At 51.0% G+C, this 25808-nt stretch overlaps 1 protein-coding gene and 1 long non-coding RNA gene across 15 annotated transcripts in view; one reads left to right on the top strand and one right to left on the bottom strand.

The window, feature by feature from the left end:
- The first annotated feature begins 1853 nt into the window (after nucleotides 1–1853).
- PAX2 (paired box 2) overlaps nucleotides 1854–25808 on the top strand; it is a 98029-nt gene continuing 74074 nt past the window's right edge. For 3 of the 14 annotated variants that reach the window (XM_072931035.1, XM_072931039.1, XM_072931038.1), the window contains exons 1-2: nucleotides 12705–18406; nucleotides 19686–19883. In XM_072931035.1, coding sequence (XP_072787136.1) covers nucleotides 18135–18406; nucleotides 19686–19883 — 470 coding nt within the window. In that variant the 5' untranslated portion in view covers nucleotides 12705–18134. Of the gene's footprint in view, nucleotides 2013–2221; nucleotides 2371–12702; nucleotides 18407–19685; nucleotides 19884–25808 lie in introns of those variants that run through there. The other 11 variants (XM_072931034.1, XM_072931029.1, XM_072931031.1 and 8 more) reach the window with 10 other exon arrangements.
- LOC140684438 (uncharacterized) lies at nucleotides 3178–7291 on the bottom strand. The gene is made up of 2 exons (XR_012056700.1): nucleotides 5182–7291; nucleotides 3178–4498 (listed from the first exon to the last, which is right to left on the bottom strand). It is a non-coding gene; the product is annotated as an uncharacterized lncRNA (long non-coding RNA).

Genomic DNA, 25808 nt, shown 5'->3' with positions numbered 1-25808 from the left:
CCGCCCCAAGCCCCGGGCCCCGCCGACCCACCCCACGGCCCGCAGAGGTGCTGCCATGGGCACCTGCCCTTCTCGGCCCACTCGGCTCAGCCTCCTGACAGTATTTTTCATGCTTCGCCCCCCTCATCCCTTTCCCTTTTCTGCCCATTCACACAAACATTTTATACAGGGGAAGGGGAATTTTCCAGTCTCTTTTGCTGCTTTCCCCCCTATTTCCTGGGTTTACCCCTCTCTCCCTTGATCCCTTCCCTTCTGTTTCCTCGCCCCCACCCCCCCACACCCCCCCGCCGCCGTTTGTTTGTCCCAGTGCCCGGCCGATCATCGCGGTGTATGAAGTTCTAACTGGTTTGTGTCAGGCAGCTCTCTCTAAGCAGTCTGGCGTGACGGATTAAACATCAACTAGTTAAATAAAAATTAATATCAACTGCCTCCTAACTTCTAATGTCATGTTGTTTATAACTAATGAACTGATTAGGGGATAAACACATCAGGAAGACATTTCTGCTTCCCTGCTCTTTCGAGAGAGATTTGCAGAATTCAGAGTAAATCTCCCAGAGTCCCTTCTGGGTTTCTTCCACACCAGTCTGGGGAGGGAGGACGGGGATTCCGTGGGGTTTGTTGGGGTAAGGTCGGAGGAATCTGGTGCATGTGTCAGGGTTAGCTGGACTTATTTAAACATCACACCGAGGAAGCATTTCAGCGCGGCTGCGAGCAGGGCTCGGGCTGCAGGAGGTGAGGAATCACTCCAGACAGATCCAGCAGCTGCTGCAGACCGGGCTGGAGACGGCGTCTGAGGCAAATACTCGTTGATGCAATTATTGACTTTTGGTGTCCCATTTTAATATTTAAAATGAAACTTTTTTTTTTCCTTTGCTTGAAGAGGCAATCGATGATTTTTAAGTGATATGAAGGAAAGCATTCCCTCCGCCTTCTTTATTGTTACAGCTCTCCACTTGTCTGGGGCGTGCTTTTCGCCAGTCCACGTTGTTAACATTTTCCTAAACACTTTAGAAAAAGAAACACATGCACACACATAACCCCCAACAGCCTCATCTTGGAGAGGTCCCAAGCTTTTAAATACTGTTTGCCCAGCACCGCCGGCTCTGACAAGACAATAATAACAGGGGAAGCTTTTTAAAACCAATTTAGCAAATGCAGAAATGTAATTTTAATGAAGAATCGATAGCAGAATGGTTCATTTTTCCTGGGACTCCTTGTTGGAGCTGAGAGAGACTTTCAATCAATGGGGAGATAGAAGGGGGGGAGTAGAAAGAGAGAAAGAAGAATATTCGTTCAGTGATGTCTTTAGCACTGGGAATTTTTCTTCTTTTCTTTAGAGCTTTGTTCTATTTATTATTTATTTATTTTCAGTCGCAAAGCCTTTACCAAAACGTGGTCGAAAGAGCAAGAAAAGAGACGAGTGGATAGATAAATATAGGGATGAATGGATGGATGGATGGATGGATGGATGGATGGATGGATGGATGGATGGATGGATGGACGGACGGACGGATAAATAATCTCTCAGAGGCAAAAAGCTAGGCTCTCACAGAGGTGGACTTCACAGGATTGCCTTCTGCCACCTCCAAACTAAACGGCGGAATCCCCGTCCCCCGCCACCCCAACTGGAGTCTGCCCGGACCCCGAGCTGAGAGCTACCAGCTCCCGGGTGGGCTGCGCCACCATCCTGACCAATTCCCCGCCCGTCCCCGGTGCGCTCCCCGCCTCAGCCCGAGCCCACCGCCTCCCTTTTCAACTTGGAGGAAGTTCCTCCTCTGTCCCGCATTCCCCTCTCTCTTGCCAGCCCCTCTCCGAGCACATTTTTATGGTAATAAGACAACAAATTAATCTGCTGTTGCAACAAGACTTCCCTACAGGTAGCCAGCTTGAGGGAGGGGGGCAAGGGGAAGCAGATTCAAAGTCCAGGCTTTGTACCCCTTCCCGCAGGATCCCTGCGGGACCCCCCCGGCCCCTTTCCTCCCTCGCTGCACAGCCCTGGTAGACTGGAGCAGGTGAGCCCCTCTCCAATTTTATAAGCAGCAGCGCTGCATTTGCTTTGATTGTTATTTATTTTCCCCTCCTTTTAGCCTGTCCCGGCTCAGTAGAGCGGCGTTTCTTTCTCTGTGGCTGGCTATTTTTTTTTTTTTTTTTTGGTAGTGGTGGTGCTCTGGTGTGTGTGTGTTGTTATCTAAACCGTTTAGTTTTGGGTGGTTGCGCCTAGATCTCGAAAGTCAGCGGGGGAAAGCAAGACACCCAAGCGGGGAGGAGAGAAGCGAAGAAAAGGCCGCGGCGGATCTACTGGCTTGCAGCCGTCCCGGGGAGACGGGCCATTAGGCAGAGGAGCCATGGCTCAGAGCTCAGGGAGAGCAGGTAAGGCGGGGGGGGCGCTGAATATTCAGCAGGGAGGGATGAGACATTCACCCCCAACTCCCTCCTTTGGCAGGAGGCAGCCTGCTTCTGCTCTCCTCCACGCACACCCTCCTCACCTCGCCAGATCCCCCTCTAACACTTGCTATCTCACCTGAAAATATCCCTTTTCCTTATGGGCGTCCGCTCCAGCACGCCTTGAAAGGCTGGGTTCCCGTGATTACCGCGGCAGCTTCGCAAGGACCCGCAGCGGAGCCCCAGACGCGAGCGAGAGCCGGGCCGAGCCCCGCTCCCTTCCCTTCCCTTCCCTCCCGACCCGCTCCGACCGCCAGCGGCCCCGGGCGCTCTGCCTCGCCGCCTTGCAGGTGCCCCGGGCGGCCGAGCCAGCCCCTCCATCGGCCTTTGCTGTTCGCGCCGGTCCCGGAGGTTTCTCCCGTCCGCAGAAAGTTCAGGGCATTGCTTAAACTCGTCCCCCACCGACTCCCTCCCCACCTCGGGAAACTTTGCTCGCCGTGCTGGCTCTGGATCTGCGCTGTCCCCGCCTCGGGCCCCTCGGGCAGCCCAGCGCCTTGCCCGGGCTCTGCGGGGCTGGGGCGGGCGGGGGCCGGGACCGCCTCGCCCCCGAGCGGGGGCTGCCCCTGAGCCCCCCAAACCTGCTCCGCCGACGGACGCGCCTCCGGATCGCCCCCGTCTCCCAGTCAGCAATTTTATGATTTGCAAACAAAGCTTCAAACAAACCCCGCCGGAGAGGTTTTCCTCGGCGCTGCCGCTCGCGGTAAAAGCACAATTACTCGGTTTGGTTCCCTCAAATTAAGTATATAAACAGAGCTTTTAATTAAGGGATTTTTTGGGGGGGAAAGAACATAGAGGTTTAAAATACAAACCTCACCGACTGTCAGCTCAGAGCCGAGCTGTTGCCTCGGCTGCCAGTCGTTTGCTGCACGGGAGGCTTGGAAAAGAAAGGCTGCGGCGAGCGCTGGGAACCGAGGTTAGAAATCAGAGCTAACAGCGCTGGTTTTCTTTTGTCATTTCTGATGGAGTCGCAGGGTGAAATATTCCCCACCTAGACAGGGATTCAAGTGCACAAACAGAGAGACACGTACGGGAGGCAAATAAAAATATTCGCCCTTCAGAAAACCACATCTCTTCAATCGATAGTTTCCCCATATATAAATGTGTGTGCACCACCTCTGTAAATCTCAATTTTAAACACGTTGTGTGTGAATATATATATATGCATATACACGTGCAAGCTTATGCTTTCATAATCGAACCAATCAAATCTATTATATATGCTGTATACTATATATAAATATGACAAAGGTTTACCAAACATGAAAGAAAATTACAAAGGCAACGAAAAGGGCCTTCTAAAAGAAAAGGCCACAGAGGCAGTTTTTTGCTATTCTGCACGGAAAATCTTCTAAGTAAAAACTAAAAAAAAAAATTTAGAAAGTTTGCAAACCCCTCTGTTCCTTTTCCCTTCTGTGTTTTTAAAGGATCTGCCGAAGTCCCTTTGCATCTGAGGTTTAAATAGGGAGATCAATAGAAAACAGTTGTAATGATCTAATTAATTATGGCAAAATTAAAAGCGAGTAGAAAATCAATCTCTGATGGTGTCGAAGATGGAATTAAATTGATAGTCCATCTGTTCACCTCCTAGACCGTATAAATATGCAACCCAAGGACGGAGCTAATGGGATCGAGCTGCCTGGGAGACTCTCTCATTCTCTCTCTCTTCTTTTTACTTCATTCCTTCCCGAAGTTCAGCCCCGTAGCCCCCGTGTTCCCGCTCGCAACCCTCTGTTCACCCAGAGTTCCCCCTCCCGCTGGAGACACGCAAAACGCTGCTTGTGTCGAGCAACTCAAACCGGCAGCAGTAGCCCGCAAATCTCAGAGTACAAAGCGGTGTGATTGGGAGGAAAAAAAGAAAGCTGAGGAGACAGCGTTCAGTGAAAGCGTGCTCCCTATCGTGCTGTTTTTAAATCAAACGGACATGATGATGATGACGATGACAACGGAGTAGTTTGAGGATGTTCTCCTCCTTCTGAGCGTCTTTTTAACATTGGTCCTGGGTTCAGGGAAGTCAGCCCTTTCTGTAGCCGGATTTCTATAAAATACTCTGTGTGTTCTGTCAGGGAGAGGCGACACGTTGAATTAGTTTTGTTTGTCCGGTTTTCCCGACTGCGAATCTCTAAGAGCAGAGATCCAACGGGAGGCCCTCGGTGCCGCCCTGTCCTGGCGCTGTCCCCGTTCCCCACACCTGCCCTGTCCCTGCCAGGCCAACTTTCCCAAAGTGGGCACTGGGCATTCCTGCGCCGGACTGTCCTCGGGCTTCTACCCGCCTGCCCACCACGGTGACATTCTGCTGAACGACCAGCGCCACTTGAAAATAAAGGAGAATCGGTGTAATTGCTAAATTAGAGGCATTACTGCATTTGCCCGTTTAAAAAAAAAAAATAGTACTAAATGCCCTCTTTCCCCCATTTCCGCGGTTATTTGTAGGTGTGGAGCATACGCTAACAGCAGGGAGAGCTCGGGCGAGCTGTCAGGCTGGAGGAGTTCCCCGCCATCCCGGCCGCTTATTAATTGTGAAAAATTAAAGCTAGGGGCTGCGGTTCCATTGAAAAATAACCAATGAAACCGGTGATACTATTGCCCGGGTTAGAGCTGCGTGGGGTGGGAGGGTGGGGGAGGGTCGCTTAAATAAGTGAAGTCTAAATATAAATCAACTAAGACGGGGGTCCCGGGCCCAGATCTAACCGCGTGTGCACACCCCCACTATCGGGGCGAAAAAAATGGACCATATCTCACCAAGTTGTATCAATTTAGTTCTGCCAAACCCCGAGAGCCGACGGAGGGAGTCCCGCCGGCTTCGCCTGCCGCCCCCAGCGCCGCGCCGAGGCTGGAGCCGGTCCCGGAGCCCCGCGCGGGGCCGGAGCGGGGGAGAAGGGGAGGGGGGAGGGCGGGTCGGGTCGGGCTCTGCCTGCGGGGACTTCCCTGCCAAAGTTTGCCTTCCCCTCACACTTCCCCATCCGGCCAAAAAAGAGTGCCTCGGGGGCGGGGGGGTGGGGGGGGAAGAGCAGCCCGCAGCACCAATCGGATTTATTAATTGATGTATTGAAAAGAAAGATTGATTGACGTCTCCTAATGGAAATTACAGTCTCACTTTCCTGCTGCACGCTGCCCTCCCGGCTATCCCTTCATAAAGAAACCCTTGAGGCGAAAGGTAGATTTTAATTTAAAGTGCCCCAGTCCTCAATTTCACAGATTAGATACATTTTAAGCACAGACGCACATATTGCAAATTAGAAGCTAATTTAATTATAAATCAAAACTGGGCATAAATCTGCACTCACCACAAAGGATCCATTTAGCAGAATGCAACCACCTCCCCTAACCCTGGAAAACTGCCTTGCAGAAATAACACTACATATACATTGCCAAAGTTATGGATTGTGCACCGTTTAAAGACATCCACGGGAGATATTTTTCCCCACGCTGGGGGAGGGGTAAAGCCCCATGTGTCAGAAATCAGCCGTTCATATGGTGACAATTTCTCTTTCTCTTAGAGAAAGGAATTCTCCGACAAATAAAAGTTTGCATAGATGTAGAAGGTTGTAATTCTGAACTTACAGGCTAGGAGGGAGTCGGAAGAGGCAGAATTTTGAAGTCCAGCAGGTCAGGATCAACAACCACGCTCACACACGCACACACACACACACACACGCACCCCCAGAGCCGGGGTTCGTATTGATTGGTGACGTTTGGTTTGCAAACCTCAGAGAGGAGAGGAAGGAGCAAAGTACCAGGGTCCGAGTGAGAAGGAAAGGCAGGCACCCGGGAACAACGCTCCACGCTTGGAAAACCTCCCTCCCTCTGTCCGTCCCTCCATCCCGGCTCCGCTCGCCCTCTCCCCTCCCTGCGTGCCACCCTCCTGCCCCGCAGAGTTGCTCCCTGACTCCTCATCCCGCACGAGCTGCCCAGATGAGGCAGCCGGGGAAACTGGAGGGCTTTAGTGTCGGCTCACAGTTCAGTCCTTCCCCGCCCCCTCCACCTTCCAGTTCCTTTTTATAAGTTAGAATTCTCTATTTCCCCCACTCTTCCTTTAATCTCTTTTTCTCTTCCTCCACTACACTGAAAGACTCCCCCACTTCTTTCAGCCCCTCCGTTTCCCTGCACACTTCATCCCTCTGCCTCTCCCTCTGTATCTTCCTCTTCAGAGGCAGTAAACTCCGAGGCCAATAACAGCTGATGTTAAAGAGGCATGAGTCTTCCTGCCACTTTTTTTAATTAGGCGCCTAACTTGAGCTTTGGTTGCTCGAGGGGGGGGGGGGGGAAGGAGCGAGCCCGTCTTTGCGAATGGCACATGAGGAGAGAGAGCTAAATTCGCCCATTTTCCCGGCTTTCCCACAAAGAGGGGAAAGGGGAAGAAAGTTTCCCCGCCAACTTACGACCAGTTTCTCCCGAAGCCCTGTAGACTCGCATCTTCCCCCTGCCGCCGATTCAAGCACTGCTCCGCAAGCAGGACCCCCGCGCCCGGCCGGGCAAGCCCCAGCCCTCACCTGCGGCTCTCGCACGGGGCGGAGGGGCCGCGCCAGGTCCTTTGTTGGTGCGTTCCCAGCCTTTGTTTAGCGGTGGAAACGAGCCTGCCTTCCCCGACCCAGCTCCCGGCGCATCCCATCCCACCGCAGAGCCGTCCGCGGCGGAGGGGAGCGGGGCAGAAGAAGCAGGGCTCACATCAGGGCTTGGGAACCGCTGCCAGAAACCAACCGCGGCAACTTTCTCTGGGGAGGTGGGTTTGTGTGTGTACAGAAATTGTGGGAAGGAAAGAGGAAAGGAAAGGAAAGGAAAGGAAAGGAAAGGAAAGGAAAGGAAAGGAAAGGAAAGGAAAGGAAAGGAAAGGAAAGGAAAGGAAAGGAAAGGAAAGGAAAGGAAAGGAAAGGAAAGGAAAGGAAAGGAAAGGAAAGGAAAGGAAAGGAAAGGAAAGGAAAGGAAAGGAAAGGAAAGGAAAGGAAAGGAAAGGAAAGGAAAGGAAAGGAAAGGAAAGGAAAGGAAAGGAAAGGAAAGGAAAGGAAAGGAAAGGAAAGGAAAGGAAAGGAAAGGAAAGGAAGTCTCAAGGCATTATCTATCACTTTCTAGTGCCTGTGTGAAGAAGTCTGCTTCCAACTTCCCCCACAGGCCCTGTGGAGGGAGTGGAGCGAAGCAGTCGCCCCTCTCCCCGGCGGGTCTTTTTGTGCGATCATTTTTGGAGATGTGAATCCCAGGCAGTCATTACCACACTTTGGCCCCTCTGACTGCTGGAATTACCCTTTCCGGGGACTTTAATGGGCAAGCCATAGGGTTTTTCGCTGATCCGCAGCAGTTTTCGCTGCCTCCCCGTTTTTATGGGTATATTATAGTTAGGGGTTATATAAATGTTTTTGCGTGTGATAACTGTAAATCCTAACATTTGCAAATCGCCCTGAGGCAAACTAACCTTGGACGGGCAGATAGAGGGAGGGAGGATCTCCCACTACTGCTGATTAAAAGGAGACTTTAATAAGCGTCTAATTCACTCATCGGGAGTTTTATGGAGAAATTACAGGAAAAAAAAAAAAAAAAAAAAAAAAAAAAAAAAAAAAAAGACATCTCCAGCGTGGGGGTGGGGGAGGAGGCAGTAGAGGGGGCTCCCACGCCTCTACCCCGAGGCAGCTCAGGGCAAAGGCAAGAGACAGCTAGGCCTTGCCAGTGGCTCAGTCTCCTATCACGAAAGAGGCAGGGTTCACATCTGGGCCAGTTCGTTTTTGGGTCAGAGAAGCAGCACGAAACCCCCTGCCCTCACCCTTGCTCCGCCGCTCCGGGGCAAATAAATGAGCAGGCAGAGGACCGGAGGGGCTCTGGGACTGCGGGACAGACAAACAGAGAGATTGGTGGCAGGAATTTTGTGGTGAGAGGGAAACAGGTCTGGGGACCCCACTTGCAGTGGGGGCTCCTCCAGCCCGCACTGGGTGCGATGTTCGGGGGCAGGGATGGACCGAGACCTCAGTTCGGTGCTGGGAGCCGTGTGCCCCCTCCCTGCTTGCCTGCTTAGGGTGGGCAGAGGCAGGCTGGGGCGGGCTGTGCTGAGGCCGCTCCTGTCTCCATATGTCTATGGCCCGGGAGGCTTGGAGACTCGCCCCAGCTCCGGCCGTCCCGGTGCGCTGAGAGGCGGCTTTGTTGCAGAAGTGTCTCTTCACATTGTTGGCTCTCCCCCCTCTTCCACTCTTTCTTTTTTTTTTTTTTCTTTTTTTTTTCTTTTTTTTTTCCTTTCCTTTTTATTCCTTTTTTTTTTTTTTTTTTTTTTTTTTTTCCCTCAATGAGGCTGCAAAAGGTCTTCGGCTTGTCTCGTTTTTGTGGCAAACGCTCTCTTGTAAAGAGGAGAGGTTAAAGTGTCGGTGACTGAATAAAGAGCAGCACACGTGGGCTATTACCATTCAGGGCAAACAAATGCAGAGAAGGGAAAAGCCAGCAGCAGGCAGGGCGAGGGGGGAGCGCAGCCCCCCCGGTACACACACGCACCCGCCCCGCTGGCAGGGCCCGGCCGCCGGCCTCCTCGCGGCCCCGGCGTCCCCCAGACATGCAACCCACCCATGGCTCACAAAAGAGCCAGAGAAAGAGAGAGGGGGAGACATGAGGGGGTCTTAGATGGGAAAAAAAAGAAAGTAGCTTTAGGGGGAATGTGCTGTGGAGTGTGAAATTGCAGCCCGTGGTGCTCCATATTGTACCAGAAGCTCTCCAAAAACTCATCCTCCAACGTGACCAGAGGTGCTTAGAGGGGGAGAAAGAGGGAGAGGGGAAGAGGGGCTCGGAGGCACAGGGGGAGGGGAAGGATGGGGGTCTTTTATTCTTTTCGCGCCCTCTTTCTTAATAATTGTTCGTTTAAAACCTAACTTTATGTTTATTTGTTAAACTCGGTCACCAAGGGCAATCTCGGGTCTTCTGGGCAGAGCGGCTGGGGGGGCACGGGGAGGAGCAGCTGGACTCTGGCTGCCTCCCCCCGCCCTGCCCGGCCCTGCCCGGCCCTGCCCGGCCCTGCGCACCCCTCGGAAATCTCCGCAGCTTCGGTCCTGTTTCCGTGTCTCCGCGCTACTGCTCGGCACCTCCGCCCTGCCCCGTCAGCCGCTCCCCTCCGGTATGATCAGACCACAGCACCCCTACAGCGAAGATGTGGATACCCTTTTTATCTGGGTGCTCGTTGGCGAGAGGCAGCGAGAAGACTCAGGCCAGAAATCATCCTGTCCTCAGACAAAGCACCCCAAAAGTTGTCCAGGAATGTTTTATCAAAGTGTCCCCTTCCTTGAAGATCCCTCTGACACACATTCCCTTAAATGTTCACATCTTTGGGTGGGGGGGAAGGGGGAGAGGTACTATCATTTTTTTCCTCTATCTTTTCGCTGACAGGGATTTTGCCACCGACTTTCTCAGGGTGAAAGTTAAGCTAGTTGACGCAGAAACTATGTGTCAGAAAAATACTCCTAGACGGTCAGTGTAGATTTATTCTGTGAATTCATAAATATGGTGCTGAGAATATTAATATTAAATATAAATCACCTTCAAACTATCAACATTTAGGCTGTAAGTGTTCGCGCACTTGACAAGAGGAAGAAGACAGACAGGGTGTGGAGCCGAGAACTTAGCGGCATCTCCGTTGGCGTACAGATCCAAAACTTCTACCTCTGCAACATACCATCCTGCATGCTATGGCCATAGGTCGCGTTTAGCTGCTTTCCAGCGTAATTGGCTACAGACAACACGGAGAAAACAGGGAACCAACGTGGGCACAAGTCCTGGCTCTGGAGCCAGCTGTGACCGCAGGCACAACCCTGTGCTGCAGGCCCGAGCCCTGCGAGGGGCTCCCCTGTCCCGACCCCCATCGTTCCTGGGCACAGAGCCCTTCCCCAGCCGACAGCTCTGGGAGCGGGGAGCAGTTCCGAGGGCAGGGCTGGAGAACCTGGATCCCACGGACAAGGCGAGGCGGCGAGCTAGGGAAGGCAAGGCAGCTCGGGAGAACTCAAATGACTTCGAAGGGAAGCTGACAGGACCCTCGAGTTTATGTGTATTGGAACCGAGGGTGGGAAACAGGATCAATGGAGAAGATTTCGACTTGATCAGATGGAGAAAGCCGGCTAATGAAGCAGATCGAAAGATGGCTATCATTGCAACTCCCTCAAAAGTTTATTTTTCTTGAAATTTCCGCAGAGAGGCGGCCGTCTCTTTTGAAGTGTAAATGTTTCTAGCTTGGGGGAAGGCGGGGGGGAAGGCTGGGTTAGAGAAGAAGGGGGAGATCCTCAGATTCTCTTTGAGAAAAAGAAATAAAAGCAGGAGAGAAAAAAGGAACAGCAAGGCAAAGCAAAGCAAAGAGATTAGAAAAAAAAGAAAAGATTAATCTAAAGTGGGTGAGAAAAATAATCACATATGGTTCATGAAGTGGAATATATGGGAAAATATGGGAGTGGAAAGAGGCCCGTGGTCTTGGCCTCACCTGGTCCCTCAGGGCACACGGCAGTGCCCGGGGGCACGCGGACAGCCTGGTATTTTTGATTTTGGTTGGCAGAAATTGTTCAGTGGATTTAAATGTTGACAAAGCAATACTTCCAGGAAGTCTAGTGTGGGAAAGGGTACCAGGTGATATTGTGGTATGTGTGGTGGGGGAAGGGGACAGAAAGCGCAGAGCCTTCCCTTCCCTTCCCTTCCCTTCCCTTCCCTTCCCTTCCCTTCCCTTCCCTTCCCTTCCCTTCCCTTCCCTTCCCTTCCCTTCCCTTCCCTTCCCTTCCCTTCCCTTCCCTTCCCTTCCCTTCCCTTCCCTTCCCTTCCCTTCCCTTCCCTTCCCTTCCCTTCCCTTCCCTTCCCTTCCCTTCCCTTCCCTCTCCTCAGAAGCTGTCTTGTTCTACCAGGCTCAGGGCTCCCTGGTTTACTCGGATGACTTCCATGCATGGGATTCAGGGCTTCGTGTTGCAGAATGCTCATTTTTTGTATTTCTCGAGCCTGCTATTCCTGTCTTTCTTCTCAGTGATATGGGAAAATAGTGAAGAAACTAAGGCAAAATACATTATCTGGAAGAGGTTTAGGATTCGCGGGCTGCCTCCGACCACCACCAAGCTGTTATCTTCTCACCGTACAATAGTCAGTTACAAAGGCTCAGAGCATCTCTGAGAGAGGGTCCATGAACTCACCAAGTGTTAGTGCAGGCGCAGGGAGTTCCCTTCCACCCGGCACTGCCGGGGGCTCCTGCCCGCACCTCCCGCTCTGACTTCGGGCTCGCCTGTGTGCCTGAGCGCGGCCCCAAGCGCGCCGGGCAACCGGGGCTGCCTGGGGCAGAAGGGAGGAAGGCCGGGGGTGACCGCTGGAAGACGAGAGCGACCTAAACCGGTCGGTGACGGAGAGTTGTTACGGGGCCGTTTCCAGCCACGGGCAACACGGGAGGCGCCGAGTGGCAGGAGGGGTTCCCGGCAGCGGCGATAAGCGGGCTCCCGGCCCCTCCGTCAACAGGAGACTGTGCTGCCGGGGGATTCGACAGTCACCGTTGTCCCACCGACAGATGCGCACGGGCCGTGCCGGGCCGTGCCGTACCGTGCTGTGCCGTGCCGTGCCGGGCAGGACCGTGCCGGGCTGGGACGTGACGTGCCGTACCGCATCGTGCCGGGCCGGGCTGTACCATGGCGGGCCGTACCGTACCGAGCCGTGCCGGGCCGTGCCGGGGATCCCGGCGGGATCGCGGAGCCCGGGCCCGCCGCCGGCGCTTCGCCGCTCCGCCAAGCGACCGGAGAGCGCCATCTAGAGGCCGCGGCGGGCAGCGCGCCGGCCCGCAGCCGAGCGCGGCCGGGCCGGGCCGGGCGCGGGGCGGGGACGCCGCGGCGGGACCGGCGGCGGGCGAGCCGCGGGTCAGAGCCGCTGCCGCGGCCGGCGGGCCGGAGCCACGGCGAGCAGGGCGGCCGGGCCGGCAGCGGGGCAGCCCGCGGGCAGCAGCGGCCGCCCGCAGTTTGGCGTGCGGCGGGAGTTCCCCGGGAGAGACGGAGAGGTGCCTTTGCCTCCGCCAGGCGGGCGGCAGCGCCGATGCTGAGCGGGCAGCGCGGAGCCCCCCGGTCCCGTGGAAAACTCCCCCTGTGCAGGAGCTGCTGGCAGGGGCGAGCAGGGCCGCCTCGGCCGTGCCCCGTGCCCGCCGCGCCTGTCCGCAGCGCAGCCCCGCGCTCACCGAGGACTCGCTTCTATGTAATCCCGGCGGTGCAACAAAAAATTTTATTTTCCAAATCATCCTCTTTTTTTTTTTTTTTTTTTTTTTTTTTTGCACACAAGGGAAAGAGAGAGAGGAGAGAGAAAGATAAAACATCAGCTGAAGTGCCAAAATGATTTATGAGACAGTGGAAAATATTTCATAAAGATCTCTCAGACATTCTTTACTTAAAGCGGTTAGGAAGAAAAAAAAAGGGGGGGTGCTGTTTTATGACAGATAAGCAGAGGGATGGGAAAGAATGAAGGAAGAAAAGAGAATGAAGTACATTTCAGGTGATGGCAAACTCTCAAATCTGAAAATCAAAATTCAGCTCACAGCAATTTTTGTCTTGCCTTTTTGTCCCTGGTTATTACCCTAAGAACGTGTTTCTTAATTGCTCTATATTTTTCTGCTAGGTCAAAGCCATATCTATTTTAGCAGTTGACTTATTTGTAAAATAATTTTTGAATCCCACTCTAGCATTAAAAAAAAAAAAAAAGAAAAAAAAAAGAGAGAAAGAGAGCGAAGGAGGGAGGGAGAAGCAGCAGAGATGTGGAAAGTGTGAGGTTGGATTTGCTGTTATTTCCCCAAATGCATGTGAGGGAAAACTTTGCAATGACTGAAACGGGCCTAATCTCTTGGTTTAAAGAGGTGCGAGAAGCTTGCTTGCTCTTTCGCTCTATGTCTCATTCTTTCTTTCTCTCTGTCTGGCTTCTATTTATTTTTCATTCTTTTCCTTCTTTATACATTCCTCTCTGTCTCCTTTTCCTTTTCCTTCTTCTCTCTCCCTCACCTCCTTTCTTTCTTTCTCCCGCACTAAGCCTCACACCACGGAAGCCTTGATGTGTATCGAATCCCCTCCTGTCCCGCTTTACCCCGGGTAAAGTCTCCGGTAAAAAAAAAGCGGAGCGTGAGAAGGGAGGTGAAACTAGCAAGGCGTGTGTGCTTGTGTTAAATAAGGGAGTTAAGGATCCTGAGCCGCGAGTGACAACAAAGCGGGGCTCACGGCCGTTCCCGCGGGCCGGGCAGCGGCGCCGCCGCCCCGCACACGCACGGCCCAGGGCGCTCCGGAGAGCGCGGCCGGGGCTCCCCCGCCGCCGGTCCCGCAGGCGACGGCCCCCCCCGCACCGAGCGCCGCCGGCCCGGCCCTCCTCTCTCTCCTCTCCTCTCTTCTCCCCTCTCCTCTCCTGGCCGCGCTCGGCTCGGCGCGCTGGCGAATCAGAGAGTGTCGGAATCTATTGCCTTTGTCTGACAAGTCATCCATCTCCGGGGAGGCGGGCGGGGGGCTGAGGGCGCTGCGGCTTTTAGAGAGACACACACCGGGAGCGGAGGCTCCAGTCTCCGGCCCCGGCTTCTCGCAAGCACTTCCCACCTCGGGCGAAAGTCCGCCGGGCGCCGGATCCGCCGCCCGGCCGAGAGGAGGGGTCGCGCCCGCCCGCCGCTCGCCGCTTTCCCGGGGATTGCTACTCTGCTTTGAACTTAAATGAACTAGCCCCGGACCGCGGGAGGAGGAGGAGGGAGAGCCGCGTCCTCCTGCGCCTTCTGCCGCCTGGCCGGCGGCCGCACCTTGCTCCGGCACCCCCTCCCCGCCGCCGGGGATGCTCTGAGCCCTCCCAGCCATGACACCCACCTGCCCCCCGGCGCCGCCAGTCCCTCGCTCCCACGGACTCTGCTGACTCCCCCAAGGCCGGCGCAGCCCTCCCGCCCCCCGGAAAGTACTTCGCTGCCCGCTCCGCCGGGCCGGGGGCCCAGCGCATCCCGCCGCTCCCCTCCTCTCCTCTCCTCGTGTGCTGTTTTGTTTTGTTTTGTTTTCTTCTTTTTTTTTTTTTTTTTCAATTTTTTTCTCCCCTAAGTCTTGAAGTTGAGTTTTAGAGGCGACACGGCGGCTTCAGCCGATTTCTTCCCCTTCCTTTGCCTCCCCATGGATATGCACTGCAAAGCAGACCCCTTCTCAGCAATGCACCGTGAGTACTGGAGCCCGGCTCCTTCCGCTGCTGTCCCTTTCTCATCCCTTCATTCTTCCTTCCTCAACCATCCTTCCTCACCTGATCCTCCTCCAGGTCCACCTTTTCTCCCTGGCCGATTCCGGGCTTAGAGAGGCGCTCAGAAGGCAGGACGAATGCTGCCGGCCCGAGCAGCAGGGCAGGGATGCCGGGCAGCCCGGAGCTGAGGGCAGCAGAGGTCCGTGCCGGAGCGGGGCGGGGGCCAGGACCCCCAGCCCGAGGGCAGGGACTGAGAGCAGCTGTGCCTGTGCTGCCCCTCCGAACCAGAGCCATGCTCCACAAATACACTTTCTCCATCGCCCCTCAGACAACAAGAGTTTATTCTGACTCGTGTCAGCCCCCGGGACGGGCCCTTTCCCTGTCTGTGCCCAGCCGGGCCGGGACTCCCCGCAAAGCTCCTCGGCTTTAACCCCCCAGATTTCCCCGCGATGCGATGCTGCTTGCTTTGATTTCGGATTTCGGTGGCAGAGAGGGAAGATGCCAGTTTCGAATTAATGGCGGGTTAGTCGGTGGCTGGCTGTGAGTCGTTTTCGTTTGGCGAAAGGTTGGACTGCGGGAAAAATAGGACAATTGTATGGCAGGGAGATGAGGTGGCTTTGGAGGCTCCCAAGAAGTCATGATCCCTCCTGGTTTATTTACCAGATACCCGGTGTGAATTTTAAATACATTCCTGGTACAGAGGAAAGGGCATTCGTGCTACATTTTCAATTTTAAAAGGCTTTCTTAAAAGGGGGAAGAAGGAATGTGAATAGCCTCCTTTACCAGGGACAGTAACAAGGAATTTCCAGTGATTTTAATTAAATGTCAGGAGAGAAAATAATTCCGAGATTTAAACTGAAGAAGAAAAAATACAAATAGAAAACCGTGATTGAGAGTATGTTGAGTCAGGAAATGAATAATTAAGAGCAATTTGTAACTTTTGACACCGAAACTTTTGAGGACACGCCCTGCCTGCTGCATAAAACACAAATCGAAAAGATAGAAAATGGAAATGCTTGAACTTAAAAAAAAATCCCGATTTTGCCTTCAGAAAGAAGGTGCAGAAATACAAGCCACGATTAAATCCCCAAACGCGGATGTAGGTAACTGCCTGTTTCCTAATAACTGATTTCCAGAATACATTGCTTAAAATGTGAGGTTTGATTTCCAGGGAGCTTTAACAGCAAACACTCCGAGCTTTACACATTATTTTTAGTTTTCAGCAGTACAATATGTTTCCAGACGCGATGTCAGTAATTCCAGTTCCAGTACGATCTGAAACATGTCAGCAGACGAAAGAGGCATTTCACTGTCGCTGATTTTTTAAAAACTCCAGGGAGATTCCTGACCGATTTTTGGCTTCCGATTAGGGAAAAAAAAAACAAACCAACAAACAACCAAAAGAACACCAAATCTAAACAAAACAAAAAGACCCCGCTAACATTTGATTAGTTTCCTAAAGTGTATTTCTAGAGCTACAGACCTGAATATTATTAAGCAATTTAAACAGATGCGAGCACAGGCTCCTGACACACAGACAGCAGACGCGATCGGCACGACAGCGGCACTGTCTGTGCACATACAGATGCCGGCACTTACATGCAGATAAATACACGTAAATATCTGGCTCCTCTGATAGAAAGAATCTTAGAAAACCACGGGGCAGAACAAAACAAACTCGTGTGAAAAATATCCGGACTGCAATAATTTGAATTATTAATTTTTAATCTTTTTGCATCTGTTGCCCTTTAATACTTTGTAATGCGAGTTATAATAGGTGCTTTGAATTATTTATCATGGAGTTGCCGAAGAAATTGCTATCTTGTAACTTTAGAGGCAACATGTGCAAAGGGGTTCTGAACAAATGAAGGAAGACCACAATATATACCCGCGGGTTTTAGTGGAAGAAGATAAACATCTCCCGTGCCCTCTGAATCCCTAAATATGTTTTTAAAAAGACTAACAAAAGAATGCAAAACATAAGTCCGGTTCAGCGGGGAACGACGGGAAAGCTAGCCGGCGCCCCGGCCGCTGGGGCTGGGAGGGGATGTGTGAAGGTGTTACTGAAGGGGTGGGGGAGATGGGAAAAACTCTATTTGTGCGAAAGGACTTGGATCGATCGCAGGGCAATGAGAGTTTCCACTAAGTTCAGAGCCAATAAGTCAGTGTCAGAAGCAGGAGAGAAAAAAACCTCAACGAAAATACAAACAGATCATTTTTCAGCAAACTGCAAAACGAACTAAGATCTCTTGGCGAGGGAAATACAGGAGGTTAGGGTTGTGTGAAAGGAAAGCTTTAATACAGAGTGCACGCCACAGCTATATCAGCTGGATATTCCGGAGACAGAGACGCTCAGGTAGCAGCGCCAGCGAAGCTGCACCGCTTGCGAGCGGGCATCTCCCCTGCCCTGGCAACGGCGAACTGCTCTCGGCTCTAACGCAGACGTTCCATTCATGACCGACTGTCTCATTACGTCCCAAAAGGAGATATTTCCCTTTATTCCCGTCACTCCATTTCTCATGTCCACGCTTAGCAGGTGCATACTTATTTTTTTTTCCCCCCCAAGTTATTTCTAGAAATGGAGAAAGGCAGATCGGGAGAAAAAAAAGCGATCCTAGCAGTCGTATCTGAGACAGAGCAGGTTTCTGCCTGGAAAGAGGGAGAGAGAAGAAAACGGAGAATTTAAATTCTCCCTGAATTAGATTTGTATGGTGGAGGAAAGAAAGCCTAAACAAACCCGGAAGAGTACGACTCTGTTATTTTTTTTCTGGATTTTTTTTCCCTGTAAAGATCGAAAGCTAACGAGAGAGAGGGATTGTCTGTAAAGGAACACCAGCTGCGGAACTCAAAATATTTTCTTTCTCTCACTTCCCCTCCATTTCTTTTTCTTTTCTCTTTTTCTCTGTGGGTCCTTTCAACTCGCATCCCAACATAACGGGATGGGACTGCTTGCATGGGGGACATGCCGCGGGGTGAGGGGAGGGCGGAGTTCGCGAGGAACTGTAATTGACAACGTGATAGAAAATCCTGCAAAGAAAATGAGAGAAAAAGCCCAGGAGTAAAGAGAAGGGGGACTGCGGCAGAGTCCGCCCGGAGCCTCTAAGAGCTCGAGCTCTGGAGTTTGGGAGTGCATCGCTGCCCTGGCTCTGGGGAGAGAAGCGGGCGCGGGCGCTGTTTCCATATTCGGCCCATCACAATGGCCGTGAGAATCCACCGCTCCGGCATCCCGATCGGGACCGCAGGAGGAGAGCGGCTTGGGGAGGGAGGGCGGCATACGGGAAGGTGGAGAACAGTCTTCCTCCAGTCTCGGGAAAATTCATTCTCCCTTCCCTTTCCATCTTTCCTCCTCTCTCTTTCTTTTCTTTCTTTCTTTCTTTTTTTCTTTCTTTCTTCCTTTCTTTCCTTGCTTTCCTTTCTTTCTCTATTTATCTCATTTTCTCATTCTCCCTGGTTTTAGCTCCTTCTTTCTCTGCTTCTCCCTGTCTATCTTGTCCTGCTTCCCCACGTCCTGCTCCCCACTCTCGACCCCCCGCCATCATCTCCATCCATCTGTAATGACTGGAGAATTTGCAGTGCGAGTGGTAAAGAATCCACGACTAACGGTGTGTTTCTGGTGTGCGTGGGTTGTTGTGTTTTTTTTTATTTCTCTTTCCCCAGCAGGGCACGGGGGTGTGAACCAGCTCGGGGGGGTGTTTGTGAACGGCAGGCCCCTACCTGACGTGGTGAGACAAAGGATAGTGGAGCTGGCTCACCAGGGGGTGCGACCCTGTGACATTTCCAGGCAGCTGCGGGTCAGCCACGGTTGTGTCAGCAAGATCTTGGGCAGGTAAGGAAAGAGGCAGCTTCTTTCCCTCCCCTGAGACTGCAACGTTGCATCCCTTCCCCGCTCCAGTATGACCTCCCGCCCTTCCCGTGGCACCGGGCTCTCCCCGCCACGACCCTGAGCGGCCCCGGCACCTTCGCACAGTGGGAGCCTGCGGCTGAGCAGGACCCCCTCCTCCAGCTGGCAAGGACGTATTTCTCCCCCGCCTCCCCCTTTCCCTCACCGGCGGTGTTAGAAAACTCCTGGGAAGACAAAATAATTTGAGGAGAGTGGGTGGGAGGGCGGGAAAGAGAAGGGACGGGAGAAAAAAACCCGAAAGAACTATCACAAATCCCCAGTCCAGCAGGAAAAAAAAAAATCCTAACTCACAACAAGCCGTAAGCAGCCTTACCAAATACACGGGTAAATAAACAAACAACGGGGCAAATAAATAAATAAACGCCCGCGGTAACCGATCATCGCCAAATGAGGTGTGCAATATCCCTAGGGGCGCTCGGGCAGACCCGGGGCCCCGGGCCGGCCGCTCGGGCGCGGCGCGGTGTGAGCAGGCGGCAGCGCCCCGGCCGCCGGTGCGGCGCTCCGCGCGCTGCCGTGCCCGGCGAGGGCCGGGACGGAAACGCTGCCGGCAGCAGAGCTGATGGACAGCGGGGAGCGGGCTGGCGCTGCCCTGCACCAACACCCGCTTTAGAGGGACCCCGGGGCCGGGCTTCACCCTTCTCCTGCACTCGCAGCCCGGCCAGCGCCCCGGTTCGGGAGCGGCCGGCGGGGAGATCCAGGCTGGGGAGTGCGAGCCCACCACTGCCCGTTCCCGGCCGCCCGGCCCGATCCCGCGCTCGGCGGGCTTCACCTCCGGCCGGCTGCATCGGGGAGAGGGTTTCTGTTTCATTTTCCGACCTCAGGGCCTAAAAGAAGTGTGTGCGTGTAAAACGGGGTAAGGGGGAGGCAGCGCCCCTCGCTTCTAGCACACATACATACATACACACACACACAAACACACACACACAAAAAAAAAAAAAAAAAGGAAAAAAAAAAACAAAAAAAAAAAAAAAAAAAAAAAAAGAGCGAGCCCTAGAGATACGAGGGGATTGCCTTAGCCCCCGGTCATGCCGCCTGGCGCCTCGAGGAGCGGCGATATGCAGCGCCCGAGCGGCCACGGTCCGAGGCCGAGTACCCGCGGGCCGAAGCCGAAGTGGGGCACGGGGCAGGGGTCCGCGGGGTGCTCTGAGGCCAGTGGGGCTCTGGGTGCTCAAGAACGGCAGGCCACTGACCGTCTTTTGTGCAGGTATTACGAGACGGGAAGCATCAAACCCGGTGTGATCGGAGGCTCCAAACCCAAAGTGGCCACCCCCAAAGTAGTGGATAAAATCGCCGAGTACAAGAGACAGAACCCGACAATGTTCGCCTGGGAGATCCGGGACAGGTTATTGGCCGAGGGCATCTGTGACAACGACACAGTCCCCAGCGTCTCCTCCATAAACAGGTAAGAGCAGCCCCGCAGCTCGCGGCCCAGTCGCATCTTTACGGCCCAATAAAACCCCTTCCAGCAGCGAGGACGGCCTAATCTTTCCTCGGTCAGGGTAGATCCAGCCTTCTCCGGTCCCCTGCCCGCAGCGGGACCTGTAGGCATGGCCCCCAGTCCCCGGTCCGGTCCAGCGGGCGCTCCCTGGCCTCGCCGTGACCTCCGAGCCCAGCTCCGGGCAGCGGGACGGAAACCAGCCGCCCGTTCCCGCAGCACCGCCCCGAGCAGCGGGTGCGCGGATCCGTCCCGGGGCTCGCTGCAGCGCGGCCGCAGCGTGTGCCCGCCGCCGGCCCGGGGACAGCCGGGCCCGGGGCAGCGCCGCTGCGAGAGCAGCCGAGCTCCCGCCGAGCAGCCCGGCGCTGCCGCGGGGTTTGGGTGCTCTTCAGGCTGGAGGGGTGACGGGCTGCGGAGCCGGGGTTTCCCGTGTCCCTCGAACACCCCTACCGGGGTGTAGATGACCTCCAGCCTTGCCAGGGTATTAGAACTCGGAGCCGAAAGGCTGCCGTCATCTTCTGCCAAGCCGGGCTCAGAGCCGCGAGCCGCTGAGCGCGGGAGGAAGGATTCCCTCGCACACAGTGCCCCGGCTCTCTCCCCATCGGTAGCCTGAGGGAAAGGCTAAGTTTGCCGGGCGGTTCTTTACCCGGCTGGGGTGCGCTGCTCTCCGCGGTCCCTGTGGCCCCGACTCGGTCTGATCCCTGCTCTCGCAGAAAGCTGGGCAGCCGCCGAATCGATTTCGCACTAGCGAACCATTTGCCCCCTTCCGCCTCCCCCATTTCCTCCCCCGGCTGCTAGGCTGCAGATTTTGTTGATCTTGTCGATGGAGGGACTCAGATTTAGTCTCAGGTTTGAGGTGACAAAAATAACTATATGACAGGCAAAAAACCAGGATCGATGCAGGAGAAAAAGGAATAGGTGTAATCAAGAACTGACAGACGTCAAAGCGCTCAGACTGCTCACATGCCTGCACGTTCAAACACAGCGTACATCAGATCTTCACACTTTGGCAACACAACACTCTTGTGCACACAGTAACAGTAATTACAGCGTTTTAGTGTTATGTATGTACAGATACCCTGACTGTGCCCACAGAAATACAACCTCTAGAAACAGAGTAATGCAAAGATATTTGCAAAAGGTACATACATAGGCATGAAATACCTCACCGACAGAGTAAAAATATATGAAATTTTGAATGCAATTCCAAATGTATGGCTCTTCCCTTCCAAATAAATATACACAGGGTATGTGTAAATAAGCATGCAGGCTTTTGTAGTGTCTACATAGATAAAATGCACAAATCGGTATACTGGCCTTTTTAATATATAACAAATTTAGCCAGACTAAAAAAAAAAAAAAAAAAAAACAACACCAAAACCCAGTGTATTTATAGCAAGGGAAGCAAAAAATAAATAGCAAGGAAAACACAGTGATATTTTTTGTCTTGCACTTTTCATGGCAGATCTATCAAAATATGTCTAATAACTCAGACTGTGTATTTCTAAATCTGGCATCCTATATAAATGGGTTTTAATATTTTGCAAATGATATGGAATTATCCCAAATCATCTTGAAAACAGCAGGTAGAATTAGCTAGTGGAATGTACCTTGGCTAAGAAAGATTCCCTCAGACACACTGTCTCTGTAATATACTGCTAGGCTACCCTAGGAAATTATCCCTGTGTGTGCCATCTGTATTAAAATGGTTATTAAGTTATGAACAGGGTAACATAATACTGATCGGCTAATTATACATCCTCCTAAAAAACCTCCAGGTCTCTGTTACTCTTTCAGTCAGGTATTGAAATAATAACAGTTTGACATTCAGACACCTTACAAAGGCAGCTGTGGAAGGACAGACAGCTATCCCTGTAAGGAACTGAGCTGGTGTATGGAAGTCCAGAGGAATGGCCATAGGCTCTTTGGAGAAATAGCACGTACAGACCCAACATATATTTATACCTCAGCTAGCTGAAGGGATCTCAGCATCCAAAAGTCACTGGAATCTCAGTCTTATGCTTGCTGGACCCAGTGCCTGACGTCTGGGTTGTGATGTCCCAGGCAGAAAGCCAGATTTGGCTCCCACTATGCTACCCTATCCTACCCTACCTGCGGCAGGGTTTTGGGAGTTTTGTACCTCAGTTTCCCCACACTGGAAATGAAAATTCATTTTTCCCAGAAGGAGGTGGAAACAGATGCCAGTTAGATTGTGCTTATAAAATATTTTGAGGACAAGTGTTTCGTAGCTGCTAAGTATTATTATACTAGGGAGGCTCAGCTGTGACCCACCAAGGCACTGGTATTTAAATGTGTAGTCTCCAAGGCTCAAGAGCATTTTAGTTTCATAAATTTAGTCTTTCCCCATTCCTTTTAAAAATTCAGACCAAACTTCCCACTGTTAACTTTTGTATGAAGCTCCCCAAAACTCACATCTGTGAGGAGGTGAGCCCATAACACAGGTCATAAAATTTTCAAGTCTGTCCTAGACAAGAACAGGCCAGTGAACTGGGAAAAAATTGCAGTGAAATAGGAAATATTGAGTATATTAGGGCCCAATCCTAGTGCTGTGGAGAGTAGCGTGAACTTCGTCACTCCAGTGACTTTCATGACTCCAGCTCACAGAACTCACAAAACACAAAGAAGCTCAGAATTTAAATATACATTTTTCTCTCTCTCATTGTAAAAATTCACATAGAGAATCAGGACAGTTTCTTTGTAACAGCAAATCCCTTACCTGCAGTAAATTGTCATCTCTCTGATCACCAATCACAAATTGGAGTTAATCTAACACTAAGTCTCTGAGCAGCTTCAGAGAGATGACAATTTTAAAACCTAGCCATCAATAAATATCTGTCTTCCTATACAAAATGTGGAGTTTCCAATGCAAAATATGGTTTTACCCAGTGTCTAGAACAGTTAGAACTACATCCAGGAGTGTTTTAACGTCTTGAGGCAATTAGCAAGGCATTTACAGCAAAAGAAGTTACCTATATCCCTAGATAGACTGTGAATACTGTGCTGCAAAATGGAGGTGTCCTCGTACACAGAAAAAAAAATTACTTTTGTTTATTATAAGATTTTTTAAAAAATGTATTAATTACCTTTTATTTTCTTTCTGAGAATTAGTCTAAGATTAGTAAAGGTCTTTGCAAAACAACAGTTTCAATTCAGTTTTAAAAGTCTCCCTTAAACACTTTAAAATTTTTTTAAATTATTTTTTTAATTCTGTGTGCCTACATTGCACTGGTCTCTCACTATTGCACTGAGAGTGGCAGAATACACCTGGGACAGAATGTTATTTAGTTCTGAGTTTTATCAGAAACTTTTTTATTCCAAAGTCATGCAGACAAAGGGTAGATATAAGTTCTAGCGAAAAAAACACGACTTAACTACCCTGTCAAGATTCAGGAAAAAATACTAAAGTCTTCTGCTATGCAATAGATTTCTTTTAATTATGGGAAAAGTCTAGAGAGTATATGAGTTAATAAGCAAAGTGCACCAGAAATGACAGGATCGAGATCAGTTATCTCTGTGCCAACAGCTTTCCTGATCCTGCTTCAGTACTTTAGTACTTCAGTACCTCAGCACTTTAGTACATCAGTACATTAAGTACAATGCAGTATAAACCAATTGTGTATGTATAGGTATACACACATACATACATAAAAACATGTATATATATATAAACTCACATATATACACAGTGCATGTAATTGAGAAGCAGGCAAGTGACAGAAGTTGTTAATTCTTTGGTAAGCAATTAATTCTTTAAATCACTTGAGCACCTTACTTCTTGAACACTCTGCCGGCCCTAACTTTTCCATCTATCATATAACTACAAACCAGTTATCTTTGGTCCTTTCAGGTTAGACTGTTTCAAGTGAATTTAGACACTGCTAAATTTAGACGCTCCTTGTAGCAGTCTCCTAAAAATGAACTTGGAGGCGGATGCTAGTGAGAACTTTTCCTTTGTTTAGGAGAACATATAGTTCACCTGAGAACACAGGTTTTATCATGATGATAATCATGCCAGAGAAATCTGAATTAGTGTACGTTAGTAGGAACAGGAGGGAGCACATCACGGACATACTTTCATGGTACTCAAAGTTATGCAATTGTTGCTTAAGCACTATTTCCTGCTTCTCTTAAATTAATTAATCATTTTGGATTAATGAATGAGATCCAGAAAGGCAAAGCAAAACAACCTTACCCTGATTTGTACCTCTATCCCAGTTCTTGGATAGCCAGATTCAGTACTGGGAACTCCCAGTTAGTTCTTAGCCAATGCATGCCAAATGTAAAGCATTTCAGAGTTCAGTCAGTCTTCTGGATTTACTTTGGACCCTGAGCTCCCGAGAACAGACCTAACTAATACCCCATGGCAGAGAATCGAGTTTAGTGGATATATTATCTCAGTCAAACTGCTGGATGTTTTTTCGATCTTCTCTTAGGTATTGGGTATCCATTAATTTCTAGTGTTAAGCATATGGTTTAGGGAGATGTTTCCATTTTCACAATATAGCAATGACTAATGATGCCTAGTTAAAGTCTCCAGTAATTATGTGCTTTTAAAATACATATGGAAAGACACATGCATCGACGTGCATTATAAGGACCAGTGAAATATACTTGGACATTGAAATATTATTGAGCATATGGCCAATTTCAGTGGCTGCAGGCTGGCCTGTAGTTTAGAGCAAAGAATAGCATATTCGAAGATCAGATTTCTCTTAACAATTCTGACATTAATTTTCTAACTGATCTTAGGCAGGTCACACAAACTCCTTAGAAGGCTGTTTTGCCATCCGTAAAATGAAAATAACAGCTTTTAGTTACTTTTGTAAAACTCAGTGTGATCTTTCACTAAAAATTTCCATTGAGTTCAACACATAATGATAAAAAGTTCAAAACTGGAGCTGGGTTGTTTTACATTAGCTGAGGCTTTAGCTCATGCAGTTGAGGTAAATGTAACATTTCAAGACAAACAATTGTCTGGCAAGAACATTAGGCGCATTAGGGCAGGGGCTGTGTTATATGCGGAAGAAATCAGTATTGCGCAAACAGAGCTTTCTGAGCCACCCTCGCTCGCCAGCAGCACTTGAGAATTCCCCAAAGGACATCCCAGCCAAAGTCACTGTGAATCTCTTCTTGTTTCTCCTTCCCCCTGAACAAATCCAGAATTCTTGGAAGACAGATGTAAGGAAGAAGCTGGAAGAGTACAGAGTATCTCTAATGGCAGCTTGTTCATAGTGATCAAAAGCAGTGACAACTGCATTGTCTGCAGTGAACTTGGGGTGAACTGCCCGAGTTTTAACCTGCAAGCGTGTGTGTGGGTGTGCATGTCACACAAACCTACCACCACTGCTAGTATTTCGTAGGCACAAGTCAATTTTCTCAATATAGACACCAAATATTTGACTTGTCATATAGACTGGATTTGCCTCTGTCTGACATTGTTTTGGTGTGAGGGAGGGGTGAAGAAAACTCATCCGATGGTACTCAGTGGAGATCACCAAGACTTGTAAACTGGCATTTTCTGGCACGCACAGAAGAAACTTGGGATTCTAGCAGGAATCCTCTCTCCCAGCTGATGCTGAGTCTAAGGTTCCTATGCAGTTTCCTGCATCAGGGCATGCTCTCAAGGTGCAAGACTTCTACTGCCAGTTGCTTTCAGCTGAGCAAAGAATGTAATCGGGTCACACAGGGCTTCATTACAGGGAATATACTCCTTTAAATTCAGACTCTTTTCCATCAGACACAAACCTGGTATTATCTTCTTTTTATCATTGCAAATAAAGGACAGGCTCATAAAGCAGAGGTTACAGACAATGTTACTGCAGCTGAAAGAGTAAATGAATGCTCATAGCATTTCTCTTTGTCTTATTCATT

The sequence above is a fragment of the Taeniopygia guttata genome, chromosome 6, assembly GCF_048771995.1.
Source record: "Taeniopygia guttata chromosome 6, bTaeGut7.mat, whole genome shotgun sequence".
NCBI classification, from domain to species: Eukaryota; Metazoa; Chordata; class Aves; order Passeriformes; family Estrildidae; genus Taeniopygia; species Taeniopygia guttata.
The sequence above is the reverse complement of the archived record's forward strand: the minus strand, read 5'-3'. Positions and strand labels throughout refer to the sequence as shown.